Here is a 24,533-nt window from a genome sequence, read left to right as displayed (position 1 = left end):
TAACTGTTGTTTCTGTGTCTGTCTTTCTTCCCAGATTACAAGCAGTATTCAGGCTGTCCAAGATGCAATAATACAAAAGGATCAAAGGCTTTCTAAAGCAATGGTTCGCTCTGGCTCGTTGCATGTCACCATGTTAGTGATGCATTTATCCAATGAAAAAGAAATTAGTGTGTAGGTATTTGATGTTAAATTAAATATATACAAGTATTTTTGCTGGAGGAGTTAATAAAAAGACTAGAAGGGGTAACCGATGCTTGATTTTTGTCATCCCTAAGTCATTAGCGTTACTGAACATTTAATTCATATTGTTCTTAAAACGCTAATCTTAATAGCAGCCATTTTCATAGTTTATGGTACGTCATGAGCTCTGAACAAAGTATGCTTTTTTCTTTTGCATTTTTCATACTGTATGGTAAACTTGCATGCACAAATCTCTTGTTTGCTGAAGTAATTATTTCAAAACAAGGTTTTGATATAGTGTACACTAAACAGATTGACAGGGGAATTTTCAGAATTTCATAGCTTAGCAAATATTATAAGCCAAACTAGTAATAGTCACTGAAAGACTAATGAAAGAAACCTTAGCTCCAAGCTAATCCTTGTGCAGTTACAGTTTTTTAATGTCCCTAAATTAATTCATTATACTCAAAATTTAAGTACACTAAAAGAGAGGTGGCTATTAGGCCTTATCAAAGTATAATTTTTATATTGCTTCAGTGATATAGCTGATTTTTTTGATCATATATAAGGTAGAAAATGTGTGGAAAGGCATACGTATTATACAATGATGTGTCTAAGTGTTAGATGTGACTGCTTTATACAAAGGTAGTTCTTTGGTGGGTTTGACTGTTTATCACATGCTGTACTGCTATCTAACAAGCCTACTTGAAGGTACAAGTTCAATGGTTAATATGTAGATGTGCAGAGTTCTAAGTCTATCTATACAGATGTAATTTATGAATGTTCAGAGTAATTCGTGTGTCTAGCTGTAATTTGGACTTGAAATGAAAACATACATTCTGTGTCATAGTCCTGCTTTACACAGGCTTTCTCGACAGTTTCTATTTAGATGTGGTGCCCAATGGGCTGCATATGTGATGTCTCTATATTTGCACATTATAATTGCAGAATTGAGGTTGCAAACACTTTGGTAAGTGTAACAGAGTATTATGTAAAATGCTGATAAATGGCCTGCTGGCATTATATGGGCATCTGGGAATCCTCCATTGCTTATGTGTCAGTTTTGTAGTGAATTGCTAATGAATCAAAATTCATCAGATCCTTATAATTCTGTGAAAGAAAAGCGTCACTCATCTCCCCCAGATGAGTTCTTTCAGGGGTCCTCTGTCATGTGTCTTACTGTTTTTCTCTACAGTGTTAGCAGGCATGCGGTCCATGTATTGAATTATCTAGATCAAATAATGGATAAGTGCAGTGAGACATTGCTTTGGTTGTGGTAATACAGTTACAAAATAATGTGTCTAATAAGTGTGTGTTGAATAATATTTTCCCCCAGTAGGTTTGGCTGTTAAAGTGCAGATTGCTCATAAGAAAGCGAGAATCCAAGACAGAATGTAGGAATCATTTGGTAGTCAAGGGTGTGCATCTAATAAGTAGAAGTATTTTGGCTAAAAACATTTAACACACCTAAACAGAATGCGGCATCAGTATATCTAAATCAATTGCCCTGCTTGTTTTTTACACTTGTTTCCTTGAATGCTATATCCTTGAGGCCTCTACACTTACCTCTCCTGTGAGGATGTGAGTCTGTCAGCATCCTCGTCTCCAGTAGTCTGATCTAAACGGAGAGAAACAGATAGCCAGGAACAGAGACTAGAAAGGAAAGCAAAGGATACTAGATCTGCTGGACTCCCTCTCCTCTCCATGTGCCTTTTGTCTCCTGGGGTAGGCACACCAGCTTCCTCTTGCCCTGGTTGACGAGCAAACTGTGGTAGCACCTGAAAATCGGTGAGAACAACCACTGACTGTGTGCGCAAGATTTTTTTTAAAAAAGGGTTTGAAGCATGAACTTTTTAAAAAGGGAATGTGAGAGGACATCTTAAAGGCAAGTATGCCTCCTCATCAGTATTTTTAGGTCCTAAACTGCATATCAAAACAAATATTCCCAAACTCAGTTATCTTCTGCTACTCCTTGAGCTCCTTCTCAGCTCTCACTGTCTGTCACCTAAGCACTTACTTACGGAGTTCTTCTCTGCCTCTCCCAGCAGAACTCCACAGTCCAGGCACCCAGGAGCTGTCCTCTAGTCAGAAGCAGCTTCCCCAGTGATTCACCCCTTCCCTGGCCAGATGCCTCCTACAGGTATCTAGCTCAGCTATCCTCAGGTATTCTAGATTGCATTTTCTATTATATGGGATTCTTATTTTTTTTTTTTTCATAACTGATGTTTTCTGTTTAATCTTTTGGGAGAACTTGAAGAGTAAAAAGTTGAATTTGCCTGTCTTTGCTTCACCGATTTTTGATAGCAGGTTAATGGAAAGAAACCAAGATCTAGGCTGGCAAAAGAACCTGTGTGTAATGCAGGGTGATAGTAATCACTCAAACAAAGTGCAGTTAGTCAACTGGGCATCTGAAAGTTCACATATCCTTAGGTTTGGATCCATTAAGTTACTTGGATATCTACAGTTTTTCTACTGTGTTTGCACAATAGTGCCTCTGTCTATACAGAAATGAAATGTGTTGAACGCTATTTGAAGTCAAAGCGCGTGATAAGAATGTGCTAAACATAACATTCAATACAGCACAAAGCCCTTTGTATGGTATTTTAGTACATACAGCTTTCACCCCGAAAATGGAAGATCTGTATTCTAAGGGAACCCAGACCTGCAATTCCAGTGCGAGTTTCCTGACTGATGGTCTAGCCTTCGTGAATGCACTTTACATCTCTTTTTGTAGGACTATATGAAATCAAGAATGTGAGATTTTAAAAACCATAAAGAAAGAAAGCAAGCGAGAGTCATGACAGCACTCCCTTCAAGCAAAGGGGTTGTAGTCCATGCTAACTGTGTGCATGTCATACATGGGATCAGGTACTAGAAATCAGGATGTCTGCCTTCGCAGTAAATGCCTTCATTACCAGGCTATAGTGTCAAGTTCTTCTTCCTTATCTGTCAGACTGTGAATCTAACCTTTTCATTATAAATATGAGAGCTGAAAGGATTCAGTCAGGTGTTTTTTGCAAGGTTGCTTTTTCGAACAAGTAATCAAAATTAACAATTCAGAAATTTCTAAAAAGAAACTATATCAATTTTAAGTGCTATAATATTTACATTACAATATAGAAAAAAATAGATGCTGCTTCTATAATCCTAGTTTGTATTCACTTAGAATATGCTGTTTAAGTCTTTTTTTTTTATTTCCTTTCTCCACTTTGGAGCAAAATGCTTGTAAACTTTTTTGTTATCCCTGTGGGTTAGTTGCACTGAGTGTAACTACTATTTGGCATCGTAAATACTGTTTGTTATGGAGTAACAAGAAAACATCACTGTTGAGTTTGTTGCTATTGACTTCAGTGGAAATGTTTGTTCTTGTGCATTATTCTTAGAAAGCAATTTTTAGATGTTATAAAGTGATTGAAAGAATACGAAAATACAAAATATGCTACAGTGAGATGACAGCTATTTTTCTAAATAATTTAGCGTCTACAAGATTATATATAAAAGAAAAAGGAGAACTAAATCTTCAGTGAGCAGTGCTAAACTGAAAACACACTGCACTGTTTGAATTGACCTTTTATAGACCTCATCAGGTAGAAGTGAGCTGGTCAGTGAGTTCTGCAGCACACCCTACAGTATGGAAGTATAAATCTTTGTTCAGCTGGGGAACAGCGTTTTCCATGGCTCTCTGTTTACCAGTTCTCAGAAGCAAAAAATCCAGAGATGGGTTTTAGGTATGTGCATGATTCACTACTTGAAAGCCTGCTGCAGTCTTTGACACAGTGTATTTGAAATATCTGTGCTTGTTTTGGAACAATTTCCAGGTTCATGTCAGTAAATAAATCTACACATGATTACTTGTGAGGTAATCTGACAGGTATAATAAGTATTAGATGGTGTTTTTGAAATGTCTTGAAGTATAGCACATACAGAAGACATAGGAACAGGCTTATCTAATGGTGATAAAAGGGTAGGTAAGTGGCAGAGACTATGCTCAAAGAAAAGTATTTTTGCCAAGGAACAAGTAATGGCACTGTTGTTTAAAGTGGTTATATAGGAGCTAAAGTACTTCTAGGTTGTAGATTAAAGCAGTATAAAAAAAAAACCACCAGAGGACTATATCAATCAATATTTTGTCATGTAATCAGCCTTAACGTCTTAACCTGGCCTAGGTTTCAATTAAATGCATGGTTCTCATCAAGAGTCCATCTTGTTAGACACAACAGAAATGTGTGTAGAGTTGTTGTAATTGTACGTGCTTAAAGAATATAATTTAGCCTGCTTTAGAAATCATGGCAATGGCTTTCATCCAGCTAGGACAGATAAAGTAAAATAAACTCTCTTGAGAGTTTTTAACCTGTCACTGCCATCTAGCGTTTGTAAAGTCAACATTGGTACAGTGAAAAGTTTAAATTCAGTTTTATTGAGTAGAATTAAAAACTGTGAGCATGTGAGAGATCCTTTAGAAGACACTAAGAATGATTATATAGTTTTTGTTTAGCATGTGTATCTCTTCAAATGCAAGTCAAAACAAATATTTCATGTAATCATACATGCATTTAATATGGCTAATTAAAATGATTATTAAAAGGTTACTAGGTTTGCTCCTGTTTCTTAAATTACATGTAGATTATGTGTGCATGCTACTTATCTCTTAATGAAAGTAAGCATCAATTTAGATAGTACTTCTATAACAGTTCTCAATGAACTTAACAGTAATTTCCATGTAATTTTATCATTATATATATATACACTATCACTTCTGTTTATAATATTAAGTAACACTCTGTAGTAACTTTGAATGAAGTAGAATCTTCGAGTGTTCAGTTTAGCTATCAGGAGATGAAAAAAGTGAATTTAAGAACTGAAAACCAAATGCTTCCGAGTAAGCATCTTATTTAAATGGAATGCATGGAGTAACAGAGACACTATCACCTTAATATCTAGTCAGTTTGAAGACTGAGATAAACTCTTCTGAGAAGTTACACCTGCTGCTAGGTCTGCCTTATTATTTCTGTGGTTTTACAGCAGGGTGTATGAACCAATTTACCTTTGTAAAATGGTAATAATAATATTGACTGCATTGATAGGAAGTAGTGCAAAAGTACCTGAGTAGATAATAAATTGATACTAATAAAGCTTTGTGAGATTTTTGGATAGAATGATTAATAGCAATGTAAACAGTATTAATATATTTGGCTTTTACATAGGTATTTTCTTTCCTCTTGACAGGGCAGTTGGTGCTCTTTCAGACAGCAAGGATTTTGTAGATGATCTCCTGAAAGGAAAAACTGTGGATTTGTCTTTTCAAGGAATTGACCACTTCAAAAATGAAGTTGGATTTGTGAAGTTGGCAGAAAATGATCATACAACTATACTTACGGAAATAGCAGGTACAACTCGTCAATCTAGTTTAAGTGCTTTAAGGACTTTTTTGACAACCTAGATGAGAATGGAGCACAAAGATAAGTTGATGCTAACTTAGTCAACATTAATTTACCTTTAACAACTGCAGAGGCTACATGACAAATTTCCCAGCATAGTTCAAAAGGATATTAATGATTACAGACAGTACTGTTCTCTGATGTCTTTTTATTTAGTATATGTAAAAAATGTAGTGCAGGTTTGTAGATGGATGTACAGACTCTGTTGTACCTTGTTTTGGTCCAAGTACTGTATGCTGTTTCTCAGCTGATATTTATACCCCTTTCCATTTGTATATTGATACTGACTGACTTTTAAGAACTGTATCTTTGATGCAACTTACCTGACTTGCAAAGTTACATAGTTCTCTCCTTTGTGCTCATGCTGAGTAGAGCACTGAGAGACAGTGACGTTCTTTCCTCTTCTGTGGTCTGGGGAGTCTTTAAGTTTTGTGTTTTCTATATGTTATACATATCACTCTTAAATCTCAGTGAATTAACTGTAACTTACCACTCCCACATGTATAAGTGCATATACACACACACATATATGCATAGGTATATATATGTACTTTATACATACACTTTGATATATGTATAAAGTAAAATCTGGACTTTCTCTGCACCCCTGGAGGGTAAGGGGAATTCAGGAGAAAGACATGACTCATCTGGCAGAGGAATGGAGTTGGATTCCATGCTGCTTTAGCCTGAAATTTGTTTTGGAACAGTTGTGGAACCATCTGTGGCTTGTTCAATGTTAATTGCCTTCCTTTAGCAATTAGGAAGTTACTGAAAGAAGTGGCAGGTACATGCTACTATGCATATGCACCCACATGTTCACTTCAAGAGCAAAACTCTTGAGTTCTGTCTTAACAGTGGAGCTAAGGCCTTTGCCTTTGCCAGTCAGATAAAATGCATCCAAGGGTACAGTTCAAGTCAGTAAGAATATATAAATTAAAAGGAGTATAAATATCAGCTGAGAAACAGCAGTCAGTACCTAGACCAAAAGAAGGTAGAGTGGAGTTTTTTATCTGTCTGTGAGTCTATACTTAAACTATGTTGTTTACAGATATTAAATAAAAATTCTCAGAGAACAGTACTGTCTGTAATTCATTGGTGTCCTTTAAAACTATCCCGGCAATTCCAACTATTCCTTGTAAAGACTCTTTAAAAGAGTTTTTCAGTATTGATGAATTATCTTTTGTGCTCTGAGGAATGTGAGGTCACACCATTTTTTAATAGTGCAATAACCCATATAGGACATTTTGCAGAGTAGCAAAGACTGTTGCTGTCACGCTACCTCTTCTCAGCCCAGTACAGAGAAAAAAATGGAAAAAGTCTGTATTAATACAGTGCTTTCTCTAGCAATTCATTAGTTTAATTTCTGAAGTGCCTTTAGAAAATGCTTAGTATTTTTTAACTTATATTTTAAAAAAAGGTTGACTAGAAGACTGTGAGCTTTTCAGCTTACCAAATTGCTGATGCTGTTATTGGCTATGCTTTATTATTTAAGCAGCGCTTGATAGAGAAGTATTTCTAATATTCAGTATGGTAGAAATTGAACAGTACTTACAGTTCCAGCGAGGCTTTGGTTGTCAAATAATCCCATAATTATTTCAAAGATTGAGTCTACCAAGTATTTCTTCAGTCCTTTGCATGATATGCTTCCTTATCCTTGTCTTTGAGTTAGTCTTTAGATTTCTTTTAAAGGTGACTGAATATTGTATTATAAATAGTGATGTAATTCATAAACTGTGTTCCCTTTTAATTCCTCTTGTGAAAGGAGATGAATGGTTTCTGTTAGTGACAGTAACTTTTGATTTTGAGAAGTTTATATTTAATTATTAAGAACTCCAAAATAATTGAAGTCGCTAGACATGGAGAGCCAAATATCTTTTAGCTACAGAAAATAAAGGAGTTTGTTACGAGTGGTTTTCTACACATCTTAGACTAGTAAACCAGATTTTGATCAGAATTAGACAAGTAAAAGATGAGATCAGATTTTGACCTTTGTTTTTCAGTTTGACAGTCCTTCCTAGTAGACAAACTCATAGTACAATCAAATTTAACAAACAAGCAACCTACGTTTTCTTTGTAAAGCATAACTACTGATACTCACCGGTCAGCATTCTTTGCTTATATTAGAACTACAGCTGTATATTAATTATTTTCACTTAACACTGCTGTTTAGTAAAAATGCTTCTTATTTCAGTGCTTAATTTTGCCAACCCAATGGATCATTTCTTCGTCTTAGGCCTTTCTTACAGTCTCTAGACTTATACAGTGATGTTTGTTTCATCTGGATTTAGTTCTGAAACAGGGTAGGGAGCTGAACATTACCAGAAGAAAGTGATAAAATGACTGAAAATGTTTAATGGGTATGACTTCAGGATATGCTGTCTTAACATTTCTTACTGACTGTCATAACTGTAACTGCTGAGTTGCTGCTGATTTCAGAGTATCTTTTTGTGCCTTCTTGGAAGTGCTAATATTATTTCATAACGGGTAATGTATAATTCGTGAAAGCAAATTCAGTTTTTGTATTGATGCTTGTGTCAGGAAAAAAAAAGTTTTTAGGTCTGTAATTATGTAACACTGAAGATTATACAAGTTACAAAAGTTAGCTTAGTTACATATTCAATTAGTGGAAAGGCCAGGTATGTGTACGAAGAAAATGAATACACTAAATAGTTCCTACGCATGTCTTCATTAGATTAAATTGCAAAGAACTTAATATAAGTAACCTGATAGAAATAGATAATTTCTTATTACACAGATGTCCTTCAGGCAGTGCAGTTTGGAATATGAAATAATATTAAACAAAAGAATCCAGGTGAACTCTTCAGAACTGATGAGGTGCACAGAGAGTTGTTAGGATTCTCCTCCCTCCCCCAAGCATATCACGGTGTATAATTCCTTTAATGTAAGAGTACACTTACAGAGTTAATTGCAACACAGTTTAGTTTGCATGCAGATTTTGCAAAACATGAGCAGACAGTCTTCTAAGGGCCAAACCTCCTACTGAAGGTGTTGCATTTTGGGGAAAAGACCATCTAGTACTTTCTGGGCTGTACTTGACACAATAAATATGCCTTCTAATGTAAAGAATCATATTAGCAGAAACGTGCCGTTGAGTTTATTTTCTCTAATAGATCTCAAATATTAAATCGAAACAGGCTGTATGTCAAAATTATACCTAGTGTTCCTGCTCTGTGGATAGTATCCTGAATACATAATTTTAGAGACAGCTGCAAGAGAAAATGTTGGAAACTCTTTTCTGCTGGGCTACTATTGTCAGGATCTGTGTGAAGATTGCTGTCAGCTCTTCATATATACTGCTGTGAGGTTATACATGTTTGACAGAAATTAATTGTCACAAGTTTATTCTGGCTCCTCATACAGCTTGCCTGTGGTATAACTTGTGTCCCTAGAAAACTGCAATTTTAAAACTGAAGCTGGCAGAAAGAAAAAAAATACACAGTATTGCTTGCAGGATGTTAATCATTCTGTTGTTGTACATGGAACAGTAAAGAGAGATCACTTCTGTAGCTGGTTTGATTTTTTGCAAGACGTAAGTTTAGTTTCTTACAGAATTACTGTTTTGCTACTTCAAGATTCTGTTTGGTTTCTGCTATGCTTTAAGATGAATTTTGACTTCATGTGTTATTTTGTGGTCTACATGGATGTTGAAGGAGAAATATTGGTAACACAAACAATAGAAAATATATGAAGTTGAATTAGCTTCTTGTAAGAGCACATTTAGTTCCATAAATTATATGGAAATTTGTTTGATACCAGTAACATCTGAATGTGGTACAGCATTATAATGATAAGTGCATGTCTGCTAATACCAATGTAAATATAAGTTTGCCAGAGACAAAAGTTCAGGAAAAGCAGAGCTAATATGGATCTTCTGTTTGTTGTCATTTGATAGTTATTTCCCAACAATCCATTAAAAGACATAAGCATCATATAATTATCTACCAGGAATAGTGTTAAACGGTTATGACAGAAATTTGAGGAGTATTTTAATCACTCTTTGTCCAAGTCTTTAGAAATCCTGAGCTAAAAGTGATGTATACACTTACAGTGATTTTTAAAGAACTCTTCATTTCTGTTGCTTTGCTACACTACAGAATATTTGAAGTACTAAGTGAATTTGGAAAAGGTAATGAATTGTTTGGCTTCAATTTTCATTTTGATAATTATGTTGTAAATGGTATTTGAAGCTGACAGAATTGAATAAGTGAATCTTGTTTTTCACCTGCAGGATTTGCAGGTTTTGGTTTTATGGATGAATGATGCGCATGTTATGGTCTGACCATGAGGGGGAGCTTGTACTTCATGAACAAAAAAGTTACTCTTCTGTTTATGGAGATAACTATTTCATTTGCTTTTGGTCTTTTGTTTTTAAGAAATGTTGATTTGTTGGGTTAAATATTTTAATACAGTTTGGACTGCACTAGACAGACATGTAGTACACCTAACTAGTCACTTCCTTTAACTTTAGTTTTATATACATGATATTTAGTCTAATCTCACCAAATTGTTTTTCCTAACAGTCTGTACTAGAGAGAGAAAAATGGGAAGTGAGTTATACTGCCCATCATCTTTTCTAGGTACATTACAGCTTTACTCAAGCATAAGCTGGCATTGCCACCATACCAAAGCAGCCTGGCCCCTTTTGTTGTGCTGGGGATTTGTGCAGCCACATGGTGAATTCAGCTGTGGTTAAATTAATATTTTTATCTTTGCCAGTTAATTTTTAACCTATTCAGTTTGCCAGTGCAGTTTACTGTATAGCTACATGACTGTTGGCACAAAAGATAGGAGCAGTGGCAGACATGGGGCTGGAAAGGAACAGTCTGTTTTGGCAAGGATGGTGGTTTATGAGCTTCTTTAAAGATTATGAAACCACACGTTTAGCATCTATTTTAGGGCAAGTTACTTGCCCTGACTTCAGAGAGCTAGGGAAATGGTTTAATTCAGTTAATTTAGTTCACTTTAGTTCCAGATGGCTGAAGCTAAGATAAATGTATTTTACCTCTTGTCAGTTATTCGTAAGTCGTCTCACATGATGGAAAAATTGAGAACTCAAAACTGTTGTAATTTTCCATTAAAACAACTGATTTGTACAAAGTGAACAAAAAGCTGCTAGTCCAAATCCATAACAGTTGCATTGAAAATGTACTGCTGTGATGTTGGATTTTCTTCTAGTCCATGTGCCATTAGTTATAGTTCCTACTAATATGTGTAGCAGAAATTTATTGGACTGTGTAGAAACTTGGCTCATCCACAGCAAGAAAAGCATGCTCTAAAGTTGAAAGTGGCGATGTTCTGCTGTCTCAAGAATGTAATTATCTATGTCAGTAAATATCACACACTGTATTGTGTGATGAATATAACCAGTAGAAAAAAAAACCCCAACAATTCTTTTGTTGATTTCATTACAAGAGCCAAGACATTTACCTGCTGATAGTACTTACCTACACGAAGGACTGATTCCAATAGACCTGAGCATTGTTCATGCCTTTTGATATTATGTAGTTTTCTGCATGCAACCTCTTCTAATTCAGCTTTGTGCTACATTACAGTTTTTTTCATTTTAGGCCCCTTGACTAAACAAATGCTGACAACAGGGACAAACGTTTTGGTAAAAAATGAACAGCCACTGTTAAGGCCTAGTATAACACTAGTTAGTTTCATGAGTTTGTGCTTCCAACAGGTAATAGTTACTAAATGCAGTTTGCTCTGGAGCTCAACGTCTTACTAGTTGCATGGGGATATTAAATGCTGTGCTATTGACGAACCTCTTAGCTCACCTTTTTTGTGTGTCACATGACAAGTAGAAGAGGCTAAAGTAGAAATGCAAGAGCTGGGACAGGGGCCTGGCTCTGGGGCACTGTATTGCAGTGTCTCTCCTGCCCTTTGACTCTACTACTCTTCACACAGGGTCTTAAAATTTTGATCAGCTGCGTGGAAGGAGTCAGATAGAATCTTTACAATTTGCTAAGAAAAATGTGATCTGGCTGCATAATGGCATTTTCAGCAAGGTACAGAGAGGGCAGATACAAGGGGAAGAATAAGGGTTTAATAGAAAGGAAGTCAGGGTAGCAGGAATAAGTAGAGGATCTGTTTGTAAGGCAAGGATAAAATACATCTTACAGGAGGATTTTCGCATTTACAGACCGGGTAATCTTTAATTTGCTGTTGTGTAGTCAGGTGGGACTGGAAGCAAAGTTTTAAATTGTTGCAAGGGAGGGAGACTAAAACATTTTCAGTTTGTCACAGTATTTTATCTTTGCACCTTGATGTTTATTATGGTTTTTATTCTCACTGTTGTTTTGTGTTGCACGCCTGGCTCTGAATCTGCCATTTAATTTCTCCTTGATTGCTTATTATGAGATGTGTTTGATTGTTAACATTCCACTGTACAGAACACATGATGATCTGGTTAAAGGCTGCTGAGCACTGCTGTATTATTAACTGAAACTGGACATGCTGTTCACTATGTTCATTGCCTTCATTCCTATAAAACACCCATTAGTGATCTCCACATTTGTTCCTTAATGCTAAAAATGTAAATGATGGTTCTCTGAAAGCAAGGACGGCAAATGCTTTTAGATTTTAGCTTATATTCTTCTTCACGTTGTGCTGCCAAACACTGAATAACAATAAGTTTGATAAATACCTCATTAAAATGAAGCAATAAGATATGTTTTTTGTGGTTTAAAAGAAGGTACTCTCACCCACTTCTTTTTGTGATTGTGACGAACTTTTAGGAAGTATTGGAATGGATTAAAGCCAGTAAAAGAACCGAGTTTCGTCAAAAAGTCCTACCTACATTTCTATTTCAGTCGAGCACTTTGAGCCTTCACATTATCATTGTCTGTCTTGTAAGGCTTACCTTACATGTTGGCATCTGTGTACAAAGTGGGGATTGCTTGGTCCTGCTGCTCCTTGGATCCTGCTTTATGAATGAGCACGTCTTTCTTGTAGATACGTGTATGCCAATGGAGAGAAACAGAACAACCCACACATTCTGCTCATATGTGTTTGAAATAACCACATAGCTCACTGATACGTGATAGTGGTATGGTACACTGACAACTCACTGTAGAAAAGCCTAAGTAATATATAACCAAGCAGCAGTGGAAGAACCATTGGGAAATTGGCTTGACTCTGGTTTACCTTTTGGCACAGTGTAAAGCTGACTGTTTGCAGAGAAATGCTAGTACTGATGGGGAGGAAAAATAGCCTCATTTCATATGGAAAGATGAGAAGCAAGACCTTTCATTTTCTTACATCCTGGGGTTAAAAATCACTAGCACATGAGGTAGTGACTAACCCTGGTTTAGCCACCATTTTTTTTCATCAGAGGTTGGGGTTGCTGAGATGTTCAGGAGTCAGTAGTTTTTATCAGGCAGCAGTGAGGGACGCTCCTCAGAGCGATACTATCCTTCATAACGGTCTTAACTGTAGGATGGTAGGGAGTTTAGTGCTTGATGCAGCCTTTGATTATATATTCCAAGCATAACATGATATCTAAAATATTTTTTTTTAATTTGTGATGCTCACCTCTGGTGACATATAGTTGAGTTACAGTTAAAAAAAACAACTAAGGACTTAAAAATTTTAACATGACTCAACATGTTAGTTATAATTGTAAGTTATCTATGCTTAGCTTGTCTTCAGCTTCAAGTGTAAAGTCAAAAAATTTTCAATAAAGAGGCAGAATACTGTTTCTAAATTCCAAACTGTTTTGTTGGGGCCCGCGCGAGGAAGGAACTACAGCACGCCAATATGGTGCTCCAGTAGCTTCTTTATTTTGGTTAACACACACTTTTATAACCTACATACTCTCTTATGTAACGGTCACACACTAAGCTATTGGCTACAAGTATTGTCCATAATCTGGCTGCGTGCCACCTCTACTGTTCTAATTGGATACTTACTATAAACTTAAGCAAGCCACATCCCTATGCTTTCTTGCTATCTCATGCTGTTACATAACAGTGTACTGGTATGTTCTCTCTATAACTTTCCCACAGTCCAGGCCCCTACATCTCCCCCTTTCTTTCTTAATATAAATGGCAATGGTTCTTGATATCATTCCCGGCAAAACCTTTTATAGTACAGAATACCAATACAAAATGAATAGCAATACTTGCGCCAAGCCTTTCGCTAGGCTGGCTATCCACCCTCCAATTCCCAGACCACCCAACCAGTTCATCCAAAAAACCCATGATGTTCTCGCATCTTCTGTTCTGGATTCAGATTCTGGAGTCACGGCCAGATGATACGTGCAAGGCAATGATCACACCTCCTCAAGGCCTCTGGTGTTAGAGTTGTCTGGTCCTGTAGCGTCGGCTGGTTCATCTAGCCACGGCTTCACCCATTTGGCTGGAACCCATTGGCAGTTATTTCCTGTGGAGACATAAGCATACCCTCTGCCCCAGGTTATTAATTGCTTTGGCCCTTCCCAAGTGCCTGATTCTGGGATAAATACCCTTACTGGTACGTTTGTATTACTGAAGTCTTTTTGATTTCCCTGCCCGTGAGCTACGGCAGGTGGTGTTTGCGAGTTCTGCTTAGGGTTTAGCCAATTTAATACAAACAATGTTTTATGTAGTGCATCCTGTGGTCCCATCTCCCCCTGTTTTCGAATAATTTCTAAATGCTCTTTTAATGTGCGATGCGCACGTTCCACAATTGCCTGCCCTGTAAAATTATATAGAATACCGTGTACATGTGTAATACCCTATTTCTGCATAAATTCTGCAAGCAATTCAGATCGATAGGCAGGGCCATTATCAGTCTTAATTTGTTCTGGCTGGCCCATTACTGCAATAGCTTGCAACAGATGTTTTTTAACAGCCTTAGCTGTCATGGAGGTCAGGGCTGTAGCCCACATGTGACCGGAGCAGGTGTCAATTGATACATGGATATATTTGAGTCAGCCAAAGGCAGCATATTCGGTGATGTCTGTTTGCCAGATCTGTCTGGGTTGGAGTCCCTGGGGATTTGCTCCCGCAGTCTGTAACACAGGTATTCTAGCACAATCGGGGCAAGAAGCTATAATCGCCCTTGCATCAGTCTTTGTCAATTGGAATTGCGATCGCAATGCTGCTGCAGATTGGTGAAAAAATTGATGAGATTGTCGAGCCTCTGTTAATTTTGCCTGTGGGGATTCTGAAGGAAGGTGTCTTTGTTATCAAAGCATCCACCAGAGTGATTTAGCAGGGGCTCTGAATTCTTTGTCCAAGCCCCGTGCATCATTTTCTTCTCCCAGGTCTTGTGGATACTGAAGTAGGAGGTATTCACAATCCGGCAGGTGTCCACTTCCGGATTGTTTCCTCTTTGTGCTTTAGCTCTGCCGGAGTAAGTTCCAGTTCTGCTGGAGGAGCTTCCTGCTTCTCGATAGCCTGTCCGAGAGCCTCTAACCCGCCAGATATCGCCTGCGAGGCTTCATTGTAAGCGAGTTGCCGCGATGTTTCACTAGCTCCTCCATCTAGCCTCTCCATTCTTTTCAATAGTTCCTGCATTTGCTGTTCTTGTCGCTGCAGCAACTCTCGCAAAGGCGCGTTACTGTCCGCTTCAGGAGCGGCGTCTGACTCATTTGTTTCTACTTCCATGGGGAGGGGTACAGTTTCAGGATTCACCGGTGGCCGTTTGCCTCCGTCAGCCTCTGGAGGGGGTACCGAGACCCCAGATGTCACCTCCGGCCCCACTGCATAAGGCATTAACGGGGCTAACGGGGCTGTTGATTCTCCACCCCAAAACTCTTCCTCAATCGCAGGGTAAACAGCTGGCACCGAGCCAGCGGGGGGGGGAAGGGGGGGGCGGTGGAGGGCGCCGAACCGGCGGGGGGAGGGGGGGGGGGGGCGTATCGGAAAGTTCTCGTAGGGAGGGGCTGCCTCTACAGGGTACGCCGGTAACTGCTCTTTTTCTTCTGGTATTAGTGCTTTTTTGAGAGCGGATCGCACTTTCGCCTCAGAGGACATAGCCTCCAGCATATCCCTCACTTTCTTCCAAGATTTAATTAGCTTTCTAGCCTTTTTATCTCCCACCGTGACTAATTTCAAAAGTTCTTGTCCTAGATCGTCCCAGCAAGCTGCAGAAAACAACTGATCGGTGGTTTTTAGAAAACCTCTTTGCTGTCCCCATTCCAGCAAAGTTTCTACTTCTTTCTTTTTATCTTAATCTCAGTTTGCGCGGCTATCTGCAGAATACATTCCATCTCCGCCTTTTCCAGTGCAGATACTGCACCCTCCATCTGCCGTTAATCACGTAGACCTACAATTCCCCGTCTCTCTCGGACGGCCTCCTGCCTCTCTCGGACAGCTTCCCCGCCTCTCTCGGACGGCTTCCCTGTCTATCTCGGACGGCTTCCCTGTCTATCTCGGACGGCCTCCCGCCTCTCTCGGACGGCTTCCCCGTCTCTCTCGGACGGCCTCCCGTCTCTCTCGGACGGCTTCCCTGTCTATCTCGGACGGCCTCCCGCCTCTCTCGGACGGCTTCCCCGTCTCTCTCGGACGGCCTCCCGTCTCTCTCGGACGGCTTCCCTGTCTATCTCGGACGGCCTCCCGTCTCTCTCGGACGGCTTCCCCGTCTCTCTCGGACGGCCTCCCGTCTCTCTCGGACGGCTTCCCTGTCTATCTCGGACGGCCTCCCGCCTCTCTCGGACGGCTTCCCCGTCTCTCTCGGACGGCCTCCCGTCTCTCTCGGACGGCTTCCCTGTCTATCTCGGACGGCCTCCCGCCTCTCTCGGACGGCTTCCCCGTCTCTCTCGGACGGCCTCCCGTCTCTCTCGGACAGCCCGGCTTACCTCTGCCGGCACAGCAGTCACCCTCGTGTCTTTCGTCTGGTCCCCCTTCTCCGATGCAACGATCACGTCGGGGTCACCATAATGTTGGGGCCCGCGTGAGGAAGGAACTACAGCACGCCAATATGGTGCTCTAGTAGCTTCTTTATTTTGGTTAACACACACTTTTATAACCTACATACTCTCTTATGTAACGGTCACACACTAAGCTATTGGCTACAAGTATTGTCCATAATCTGGCTGCGTGCCACCTCTACTGTTCTAATTGGATACTTACTATAAACTTAAGCAAGCCACATCCCTATGCTTTCTTGCTATCTCATGCTGTTACATAACAGTGTACTGGTATGTTCTCTCTATAACTTTCCCACGGTCCAGGCCCCTACACCGTTTAATTGAGGGAACATGGTTTAGAGACAAGCAGAAATTAATAGACTGGAAGAAAATGTACATACATAACAGTTTTCCATATCTAATGAATTTTTGGAAGAGAAGATGCCATTTGTATTACAGAATATGGCTCCATGTGCAGTTTTTCTATGAAACATTCTGTATTGATCTGGTTGTTGAATTTTTGAGCCTTTCCAGTATATAGCTGTTCTGGGTAAGTTTCATATATCACATTTCAAATCTTAATTATGTGGAAACAGTTGTGTAATGGATTCAGCTGCATCCAATGTAAGAGAGGCAGATGTCATTCAGTAATTTTGACATTATAAAAATAATTCTTGTCACCGTCCTCTAATTTCTTTCAGTTCAGGCAATCCCCATCTTAAACTTTAGAGTTCGTGTATTTACTAAATCTTCAAATCCACTTTCATGCTATCCCATAAGCCTGGAACTTTCTCTTGCCCACAGCATCCATGCTTACTTGCCCATTCCTTTTAAAACCCTTCTTGTGGTCACTTCTTCAAAGAGCTGCATGGATATAAATAGCATTACATTGTCTTTTAACTTTCCTGTGCTCTCAGGAAAACATTTCCCTTTGTTTCTTTTTTTCCCCTGTCCATCTACTCAGATTTCTTTCTGTTTTCATTATCTTTGAAGAAGGAAACATTGTGCTAATTATGTTCGTAAGTCACCTTAACCAGTAAAATGTCACACTTCCCCTAAGTGTCAAATACTGCAAAACTGGGGCTATCTGTAGTACCAACAAATGTGGCCAGTCTCTTGAGCCCGTGACATTAAAGCCTATGCCATGACAAAGCTGCGTGAGAAGTCTGATGACCATGAAAACATGTGTAGACACACATACATGCATGTAAATCTATTAAATTTAAAACTGTAATCTCTCTCTGAAGTTATGCTTTCTTTCCTCTGACCCAGTTTTTCAATATGTTTTTTCTTGATTAGAATTGCCAGGTGTGAAAAAAGATGAATTTAGAAAGATAAGTAGAGGCAGACCCTGAACGAAGCTATGTAGCACAAAATGAAGACACGCAGGCCATGTGGTTGCTGTTCAGCAGTGTGAAGTGTAGGTGCCCTACAGTAACGCACATTTATGGTGCCATATGATCAGTCTACCCTGTTGAAAACACTGGGCTTCAAATCCTGTGATCAGATGCACATTGGGAAACCACTGGTCTGACACTAAGCTCTTACTGGAGTTGAGGGGACACTCTTAGAAGTGCAAATCTTCACCAGTACAGATCTTAATTGCAGAGTGGGAGGTAAGACACTGCTTGGCATAAGACATGATGGCAGAAAGATTTTGAGCTTTTAGGGGAGAAAAAAGACTACAACCCACAAGCCTGAGTCAGAATATCATAGGGTAGCGTAAACCTGGTTTTGATAAGACTAATCGTTTTCTGGAACATCAAAGTCAATGAGTCCCCAAATGATGCAGTTCAGAGAACCAAACAAAGGAACCAGAAAATGGCTTTGGTACAGATAATTTCAGTTTTAAATAAATGTAACAGAAAATAAGCAGGCCGTTGGATGCATGGAAATACGTATACACCATAACTAAATGACTTAATTTGAACTTTCATATCCCAGTTTCAAGAAGCAGCAAACACTTATTTGTAGTCTTCTGTTTTGCTATGTTGATTGTTGTTCAGCAGCATTTGTGTGCACAGCTGCACAATAGCTTAGTGGGGATTCGGTGTAAATTTAGAAATGTTTCCCGCAGACCCAATTTAAAATAATACAAGTAGGTAAGCTGTACTTATGTATAGATACATAGCTCTAACTATATAGTAGTCTATAGATCTAGATACATAGACGTATACATTTAGATACATAGATCTATATAGCAGTTATGCTTGTATATACATACATGGAGCAAGGGGGGCAGAGAGAGAATGGGCACACACTGAAACACAGGAAGGTCCCTCTAAACATCAAGAAACACTTTTTTACTGTGAGAGTGACCGAGCACTGGCACAGGTTGCCCAGGGAGGTTGTGGGGTCTCCCTCCTTGGAGATATGCAAAACCCATCCAGACATAGTCCTGGGCAACTGGCTCCAGGTGGCCCTGCTTGAGCAAGAGGGTTCAACCGGATGACCTCTGGAGGTGCCTTTCCGCCTCAGCCATTCTGGTAGGTTATTTTCAGCATCTGTCATAGTAATATGACCTCTATTACCTTTGTGTAAATGATTCGCAAGCTTTAATCTGGTTGTCCTTTCAGCATCCTGTGAGTTAGAATAAAAGATGGGGCTAATTCTTTTTTTGTAAAACGCGTCAGCATCATGTAAGTGGGGAGTGAAGGCTGAAGGAGAATTTTCAAGTGGGCCTGTTTTAAGAGATGGCATTTTGGTCTTTGACTTCCTTGGCTTATTTCAAAATCCCAACTTTAGTTGCATAGACTGTGGAGCCTAAGGTTATAAATCATATGCAGCAGAGAAAGAGAAGTGAATTTTGATCTCCAGGTCCCAAGTGAATACTCTGAGCTTCTTCTAGAACTTTTCTGTTGCAAAGTAATGCATAAACTTGTAAAATCTCTTAAGTGTGATTTCAGAGTAGCTCGCTTAAATAGTTACTATGGAAAACAAAAAATGGTAAGAGTAAGGACTCTGGAATGACATGTCACAGGAGCGTGAACTGGCAGACTGATGCTAGCCAGCTTTATATGCCTATAGTCCTCTTCCTTGGGCCTTCCATATTTTTTTTTTCAGCCAGCTGTGCTGTTCACTTCCCAGTGTAATGTGTTTTCTTCCAGGTGGGAGAATAAAGCACTGGATCTGTCTCTTACAGCTGAACTATCAAGCCAAAAAATAATACACTTAAATGCAAATACATCGTTATGGTAAGGGTTGATTAAATTCATGTGATAGGATTGATTTTATTTTTTTTTCCCCTATTTTGATTTTAGTTCAAGGATAGTATGAGTCAGCTAGAGCTACAGCAGTGAAAAATTGGAAGTTGTATTTGCAAAGGGAAAAAAAAGATTTTGCAGTTTTTCTGTTTTTCAGTAATAGAAATATTCTACTTCCTGGTATTTTTGCCACAGGTTATGTCCATTTTATCTAAACTTTTTTTCAAAACTGTAACAGAAGTTTTTCGTGTAGAGTATTTCAGCTAGAAGAAATATAGAACATAATTCAAAAGTATACTGAAATTATTTCCAATAAAGGAAACATTACATTGGGCAGATGAGTTGGGAAATAGTAAACTAGGTCAGTGTAGTAGAGTTGCTTTGGCCTGGGCTGTAGACAGATAAAAGTGTACATTAAAAATGGGAAATTGGCTTGGAAGGCAACAGTGAAGCTTAAAAAACCGAACAAAACTAATCAGCATACCTGATCTGTTCTCTAATTCTGCCATGTAAATCCGGTGCCAGAACTTATAGCTTTCAATTTCAGATTTCTTTTGGTCTGAGTGGGAGATTACCCAAATACAGGTAGTAGAACTCGCCACAGAGTAGTGTTGTTGAAGACAGACAATTCTGTTACATACTCAGAGTTTTCATGAAGTTTCCAAAACTTCCAGTGAGAATAACTCGTGAACAGTTTTAATGTCAAATTCCTGTTTTGATAGCAAAAGCAGACAGCATGGACAGCTTCTTAATTGCCATTATTTTAGTAAAGCCAAATTTGTGACCTATATTAACTGCAAATATAAGACCATTTTCACATGAAATAGTATGTACCTTTGAAGTTAACTCGAAATCTCTCTGCCTTTTGGTACTCATCATCTTTTTTTTCCATGTGGAGCAGCTGTGACTCATATTACAGTTGAAAGCACATTTTTAAGCTTTCTATCATGTAATATCTTTGTACCTATACATTTTTCTCCCCCCTCAGAGACTATGAGGAAGATATTTCAAGAAAAGGGCATCTTGGCAGGAGAAAAAAGAGCTTTTAAACCACATTTGACCTTCATGAAGTTGTCAAAATCAACACAGCTACGTAAGCAGGTGAGCTCGCATTTCACATAGCTCAGCAGCAATCTAGAAAGTTTAATTTGGAGACGAACAAAGGAGTTGCTTATGCTATAGCATCATACTTTGTAACCAGCTGAAGAGGTAAGACTTGAAAATACTGATTATTTTTAGAAAAAATAATTAGTACATCTACCATATCAACTGTAGTCTTGTACTGTAAGTTACCACTCTTGATATTCTCAGTACACTAATATCATGGTCTGTTTTCTTTTGTGAAACTATGCAAGACCAAAGGATGAAAGTACTTGTTCAAAATTACAGAATTATTATTAGGGTGTAGATTATATGCATGCAGTTTATTTGGATAGTTTTGTTTTGTTACTGTATAGGAGAAAATAAGGAAATAAACAATGGAATTTATATTTGGATTATGCATAATATGCAGACTGTCACTTCCCTCTATTGAATATGCTTTGTCAAATTTCAGAGTAGCGATGAAACACATCTGTATTCTCTCTTGCAGGCAGTTATTTCTTACCTATTTATTAGCTTTTTTGACAAAGTACAGAAATACATAAAAGTAGGTTGTACCTGTGATGATAAATATATAGAAGCAATACTACAATACTAGCATATCTAATTTTCTATTTCATAGTAATTTAACAGTAATACTGTGTTATTTAACATAAGGTATATCTCCATAAATTTTTTTTGCTGACATTTTATAGAATGTTTTATGTGATCCTTTAATACTGACCAGGAAAATAATTTCCAGAAAAGAGTATATTTTTAAGTAAGAATTGTAGTACATAATATAAATATTTTATTTTTTTACCTTAATAGGAAGCATTAAAGAAAAATACTTTAAAATTTCATTAAAAATAACTCTAAAAAATGCTGAAGGTGCATATTTTAATTAAGTAGTATTGTGAAATCAGTTGGAAGAAGGCAGTGAGATTTGTGATACATCAAGAAACTTCAAAGGCACACATATTTGCTCTGAAACACAAATAAGGACTTGTCCGCAGGTTGTAGGTGGTATATTATAGCTGTTAAATTTGTAACCTCACATAAGCTTTTGCTTGTATTAACAGTTGTTTTTAAAACACTCATTTTAAAAATCCATAGCTCTCCTAGCATATCAGCAGTTCAGTAATTCAACTCTTTGGATAAAACATCTGAGACAATCAGGGTGGTTTTTTTGCCATTTTGGTTTTTGGTTGGTTTTGGCTGCTTCTTTTGTTTACATTTATCTACCTTGCATGAGCTATTAGCCAGGATGCATACTTTCTGTGCTCTGATATCCACTGCTGCTGACAGAACCAGGTCAATGTCATTCCAAATCATCTTCTTTAGTCCTCCATAATGCTGGATAATGCATATGGTTCTAAAGATACACTGTATAGAAAGATACTATGTATTAAAATCTGTAAATTTTTGTCTGTCAATCCACTGTCAGGCGTAAGCATTGGTCTTTACTATAATTTTTTGTTTCATTGTGTCCGTGCATTTAGTGAGATGGTTTCATGCATTTACTGAAAACAATAAATAAAAACATGAAAGGAATAACTATTTTGTGGTACATTTTAATATAATGTCTAATTGCATTTTCAGATCATACAACAGTATGAAAAATGAGAAAGGAGGAGTGGATGAAGATTACATAAGAAAGCATGTAAAAGAGCAAATAGAACTAAAGTAGCTGAGTATAGTTCACAGCTATAGCTTTACAACTACATTAATATTTTTTAAAATGTAAGTTTCCTTGTTTGAAGCAATATTCTGCTAAGCCACTCTCCTCATAATGACATCTAAATTCCACAAAAGTTATCTTTTGGGAAGAAAAAAATCTGGTTTTCAAACCTTGATATAGCTACAGGCATTTTTGAAATGCACATATTGTGCATATTTTAACTTTCCCAATTGTTGCTGATATTTACAAAGCAAGGAGTTTGAGAATTCAAAATTAATAAAGATCTCAAGAAATCAGCTTTCCACTTGGAAGGCACAGCATTAAGCTAAAAATGGCAAATGTAAAAAACTTGGAAACAGACATTAGTAAAGGATAAAAATGTGAGATAGAGAAGAGCTATCTGGGTTATTGTACCGCCCTTCAGCTTATCAGGCTGAAGAACGAACTTACCTACTCAGAAGTGGGAGCAACTCGTTCTTCACGTTTAGTTGGACAATTCTGAGATCAAATGTGCCACTGAAAACTTCCCCAGAATAAGGAGATACAGTGTGCCTCTAGGTGTCCTTGTGGAAGGAGATAGAGAGATATAATTTACCTGCAGATATTTAGCGGTTTCCACAATCGATTGGATGATAAGAATCTTGGGGTAGTATCAATATCTTCTATACAAAGAACCTAATGAAACACAATGAAAGAAGCAACTGGAGTTTTGCACTTGAAGCTAGCATTTCTATTCGTGCTAGGTTGCCACAGGTCAGTCACAACCCCTCTGTTTTTCATTCATCCAGACTGCTGTTTATTTCAGGACATGTTGTGAGGCACACTTCATAAATGCTGTATGACATTTGGAGATCCTTTGATACCTAGTGCTGCCAGGACTGCAAATACTGTGAAATGGATTTCATAAGTAGATGACGACTGACAGCTAAATTGCTCTGATGGCATCTGCTATCCTCAGCCTAGATTGTGGTTGACAAGAAAAAATGCCCAAAATATAATTTATGAATATTTAATATATTATATTCTTCTGTACAGTATATCTTTAGAATGCTGTACGTATAAAAGTAAAAGAGAATGTATTAGTGAGAAAAATCCGTTTATATTTACAACACTTGCAAGTGTTGTACAAGGCCTGATTCACTGTTACCATTCAACTTCAATGGTAACATCATCATGTTGCTAGATATTATTTTGCAGACAGTATTATTATGATTGCACTGGAAATAGCAGTAACTGCATGATTCAGTAATTTATTCTTGTAATTTTTAATGTAAATTATGTTAAACTTTTGCCACTATCCTAGTTTCATATAGACATAACATAAGGTACTTATTTTGTAATAATAATAATGATTTCTGCATCATAAAGGAGGAAATTCTACACTGAATTAAACCCAAAGTAGTGTCTCCAAATTCAAATCTTTTTGATGTGCAGTCACATTCATCTTTTTGCTATCTTCAGTTAGATATACCAGATAAGATGTTTAATAGTGATAATTATGAAGGTAATTACTTTTTTCATATGTAAATTTTCTCTCAATTTATGTAACATTAATATTTTTGGCTTCTTGAAATCAAATATAGCTGAAGAGAGATGTAGTATATCTGCTGATGTCTTTTATTAGCCATACTGTAAGCAGTTACAGCAAATTCTGGGAGTCAGACAATAAGCTATCTAATGTCTCTTCTGTCTTACTTAGGTAAAGAATCTCAGGCACTTATCTCGTTGCAGGAAAGGTTATTACTTCTATAGTACTTACATATAATGTCTCCTGCTTCATTAATTTGTTAATGAATTTTTGTTGCATATACATACATCAAATACTGTGTTCAGTAAAGATCCTGTGCATGACAAGAGAAGTGAAAGGGAATCCTCGCCTTTTGGTGTTATTCATTTAATATTTTTTTACTCACTACTCGAAAATAGAATATAAAATGTGAATTTCTGTCTTACATCCCTAGTATAGTTTCCAGTTTCCTAGTTTTGTAATTTTGTTTTTATTTATACCCATATGGTACAGACACATAAGTCGTACTATATAGGACCTTATGAGAAGAGGGTGATTCTCAGTAAAACCAAAGCACTTCCCCTGT

General features: G+C 37.8%; 1 protein-coding gene across 5 annotated transcripts in view; it reads left to right on the top strand.

The window, feature by feature from the left end:
- AKAP7 (A-kinase anchoring protein 7) overlaps nt 1-24,533 on the top strand; it is a 94,637-nt gene that overhangs the window by 8,453 nt on the left and 61,651 nt on the right. For all 5 annotated transcript variants that reach the window (XM_068412609.1, XM_068412644.1, XM_068412618.1 and 2 more), the window contains exons 4-6: nt 35-171; nt 5,407-5,567; nt 20,668-20,780. In XM_068412609.1, the coding sequence (XP_068268710.1) occupies nt 35-171; nt 5,407-5,567; nt 20,668-20,780 (411 nt within the window). The remainder of the gene's footprint in view (nt 1-34; nt 172-5,406; nt 5,568-20,667; nt 20,781-24,533) is intronic.

This window comes from Nyctibius grandis, chromosome 1 (genome assembly GCF_013368605.1).
Source record: "Nyctibius grandis isolate bNycGra1 chromosome 1, bNycGra1.pri, whole genome shotgun sequence".
Taxonomy (NCBI): domain Eukaryota; kingdom Metazoa; phylum Chordata; class Aves; order Nyctibiiformes; family Nyctibiidae; genus Nyctibius; species Nyctibius grandis.
The sequence above is the reverse complement of the archived record's forward strand: the minus strand, read 5'-3'. Positions and strand labels throughout refer to the sequence as shown.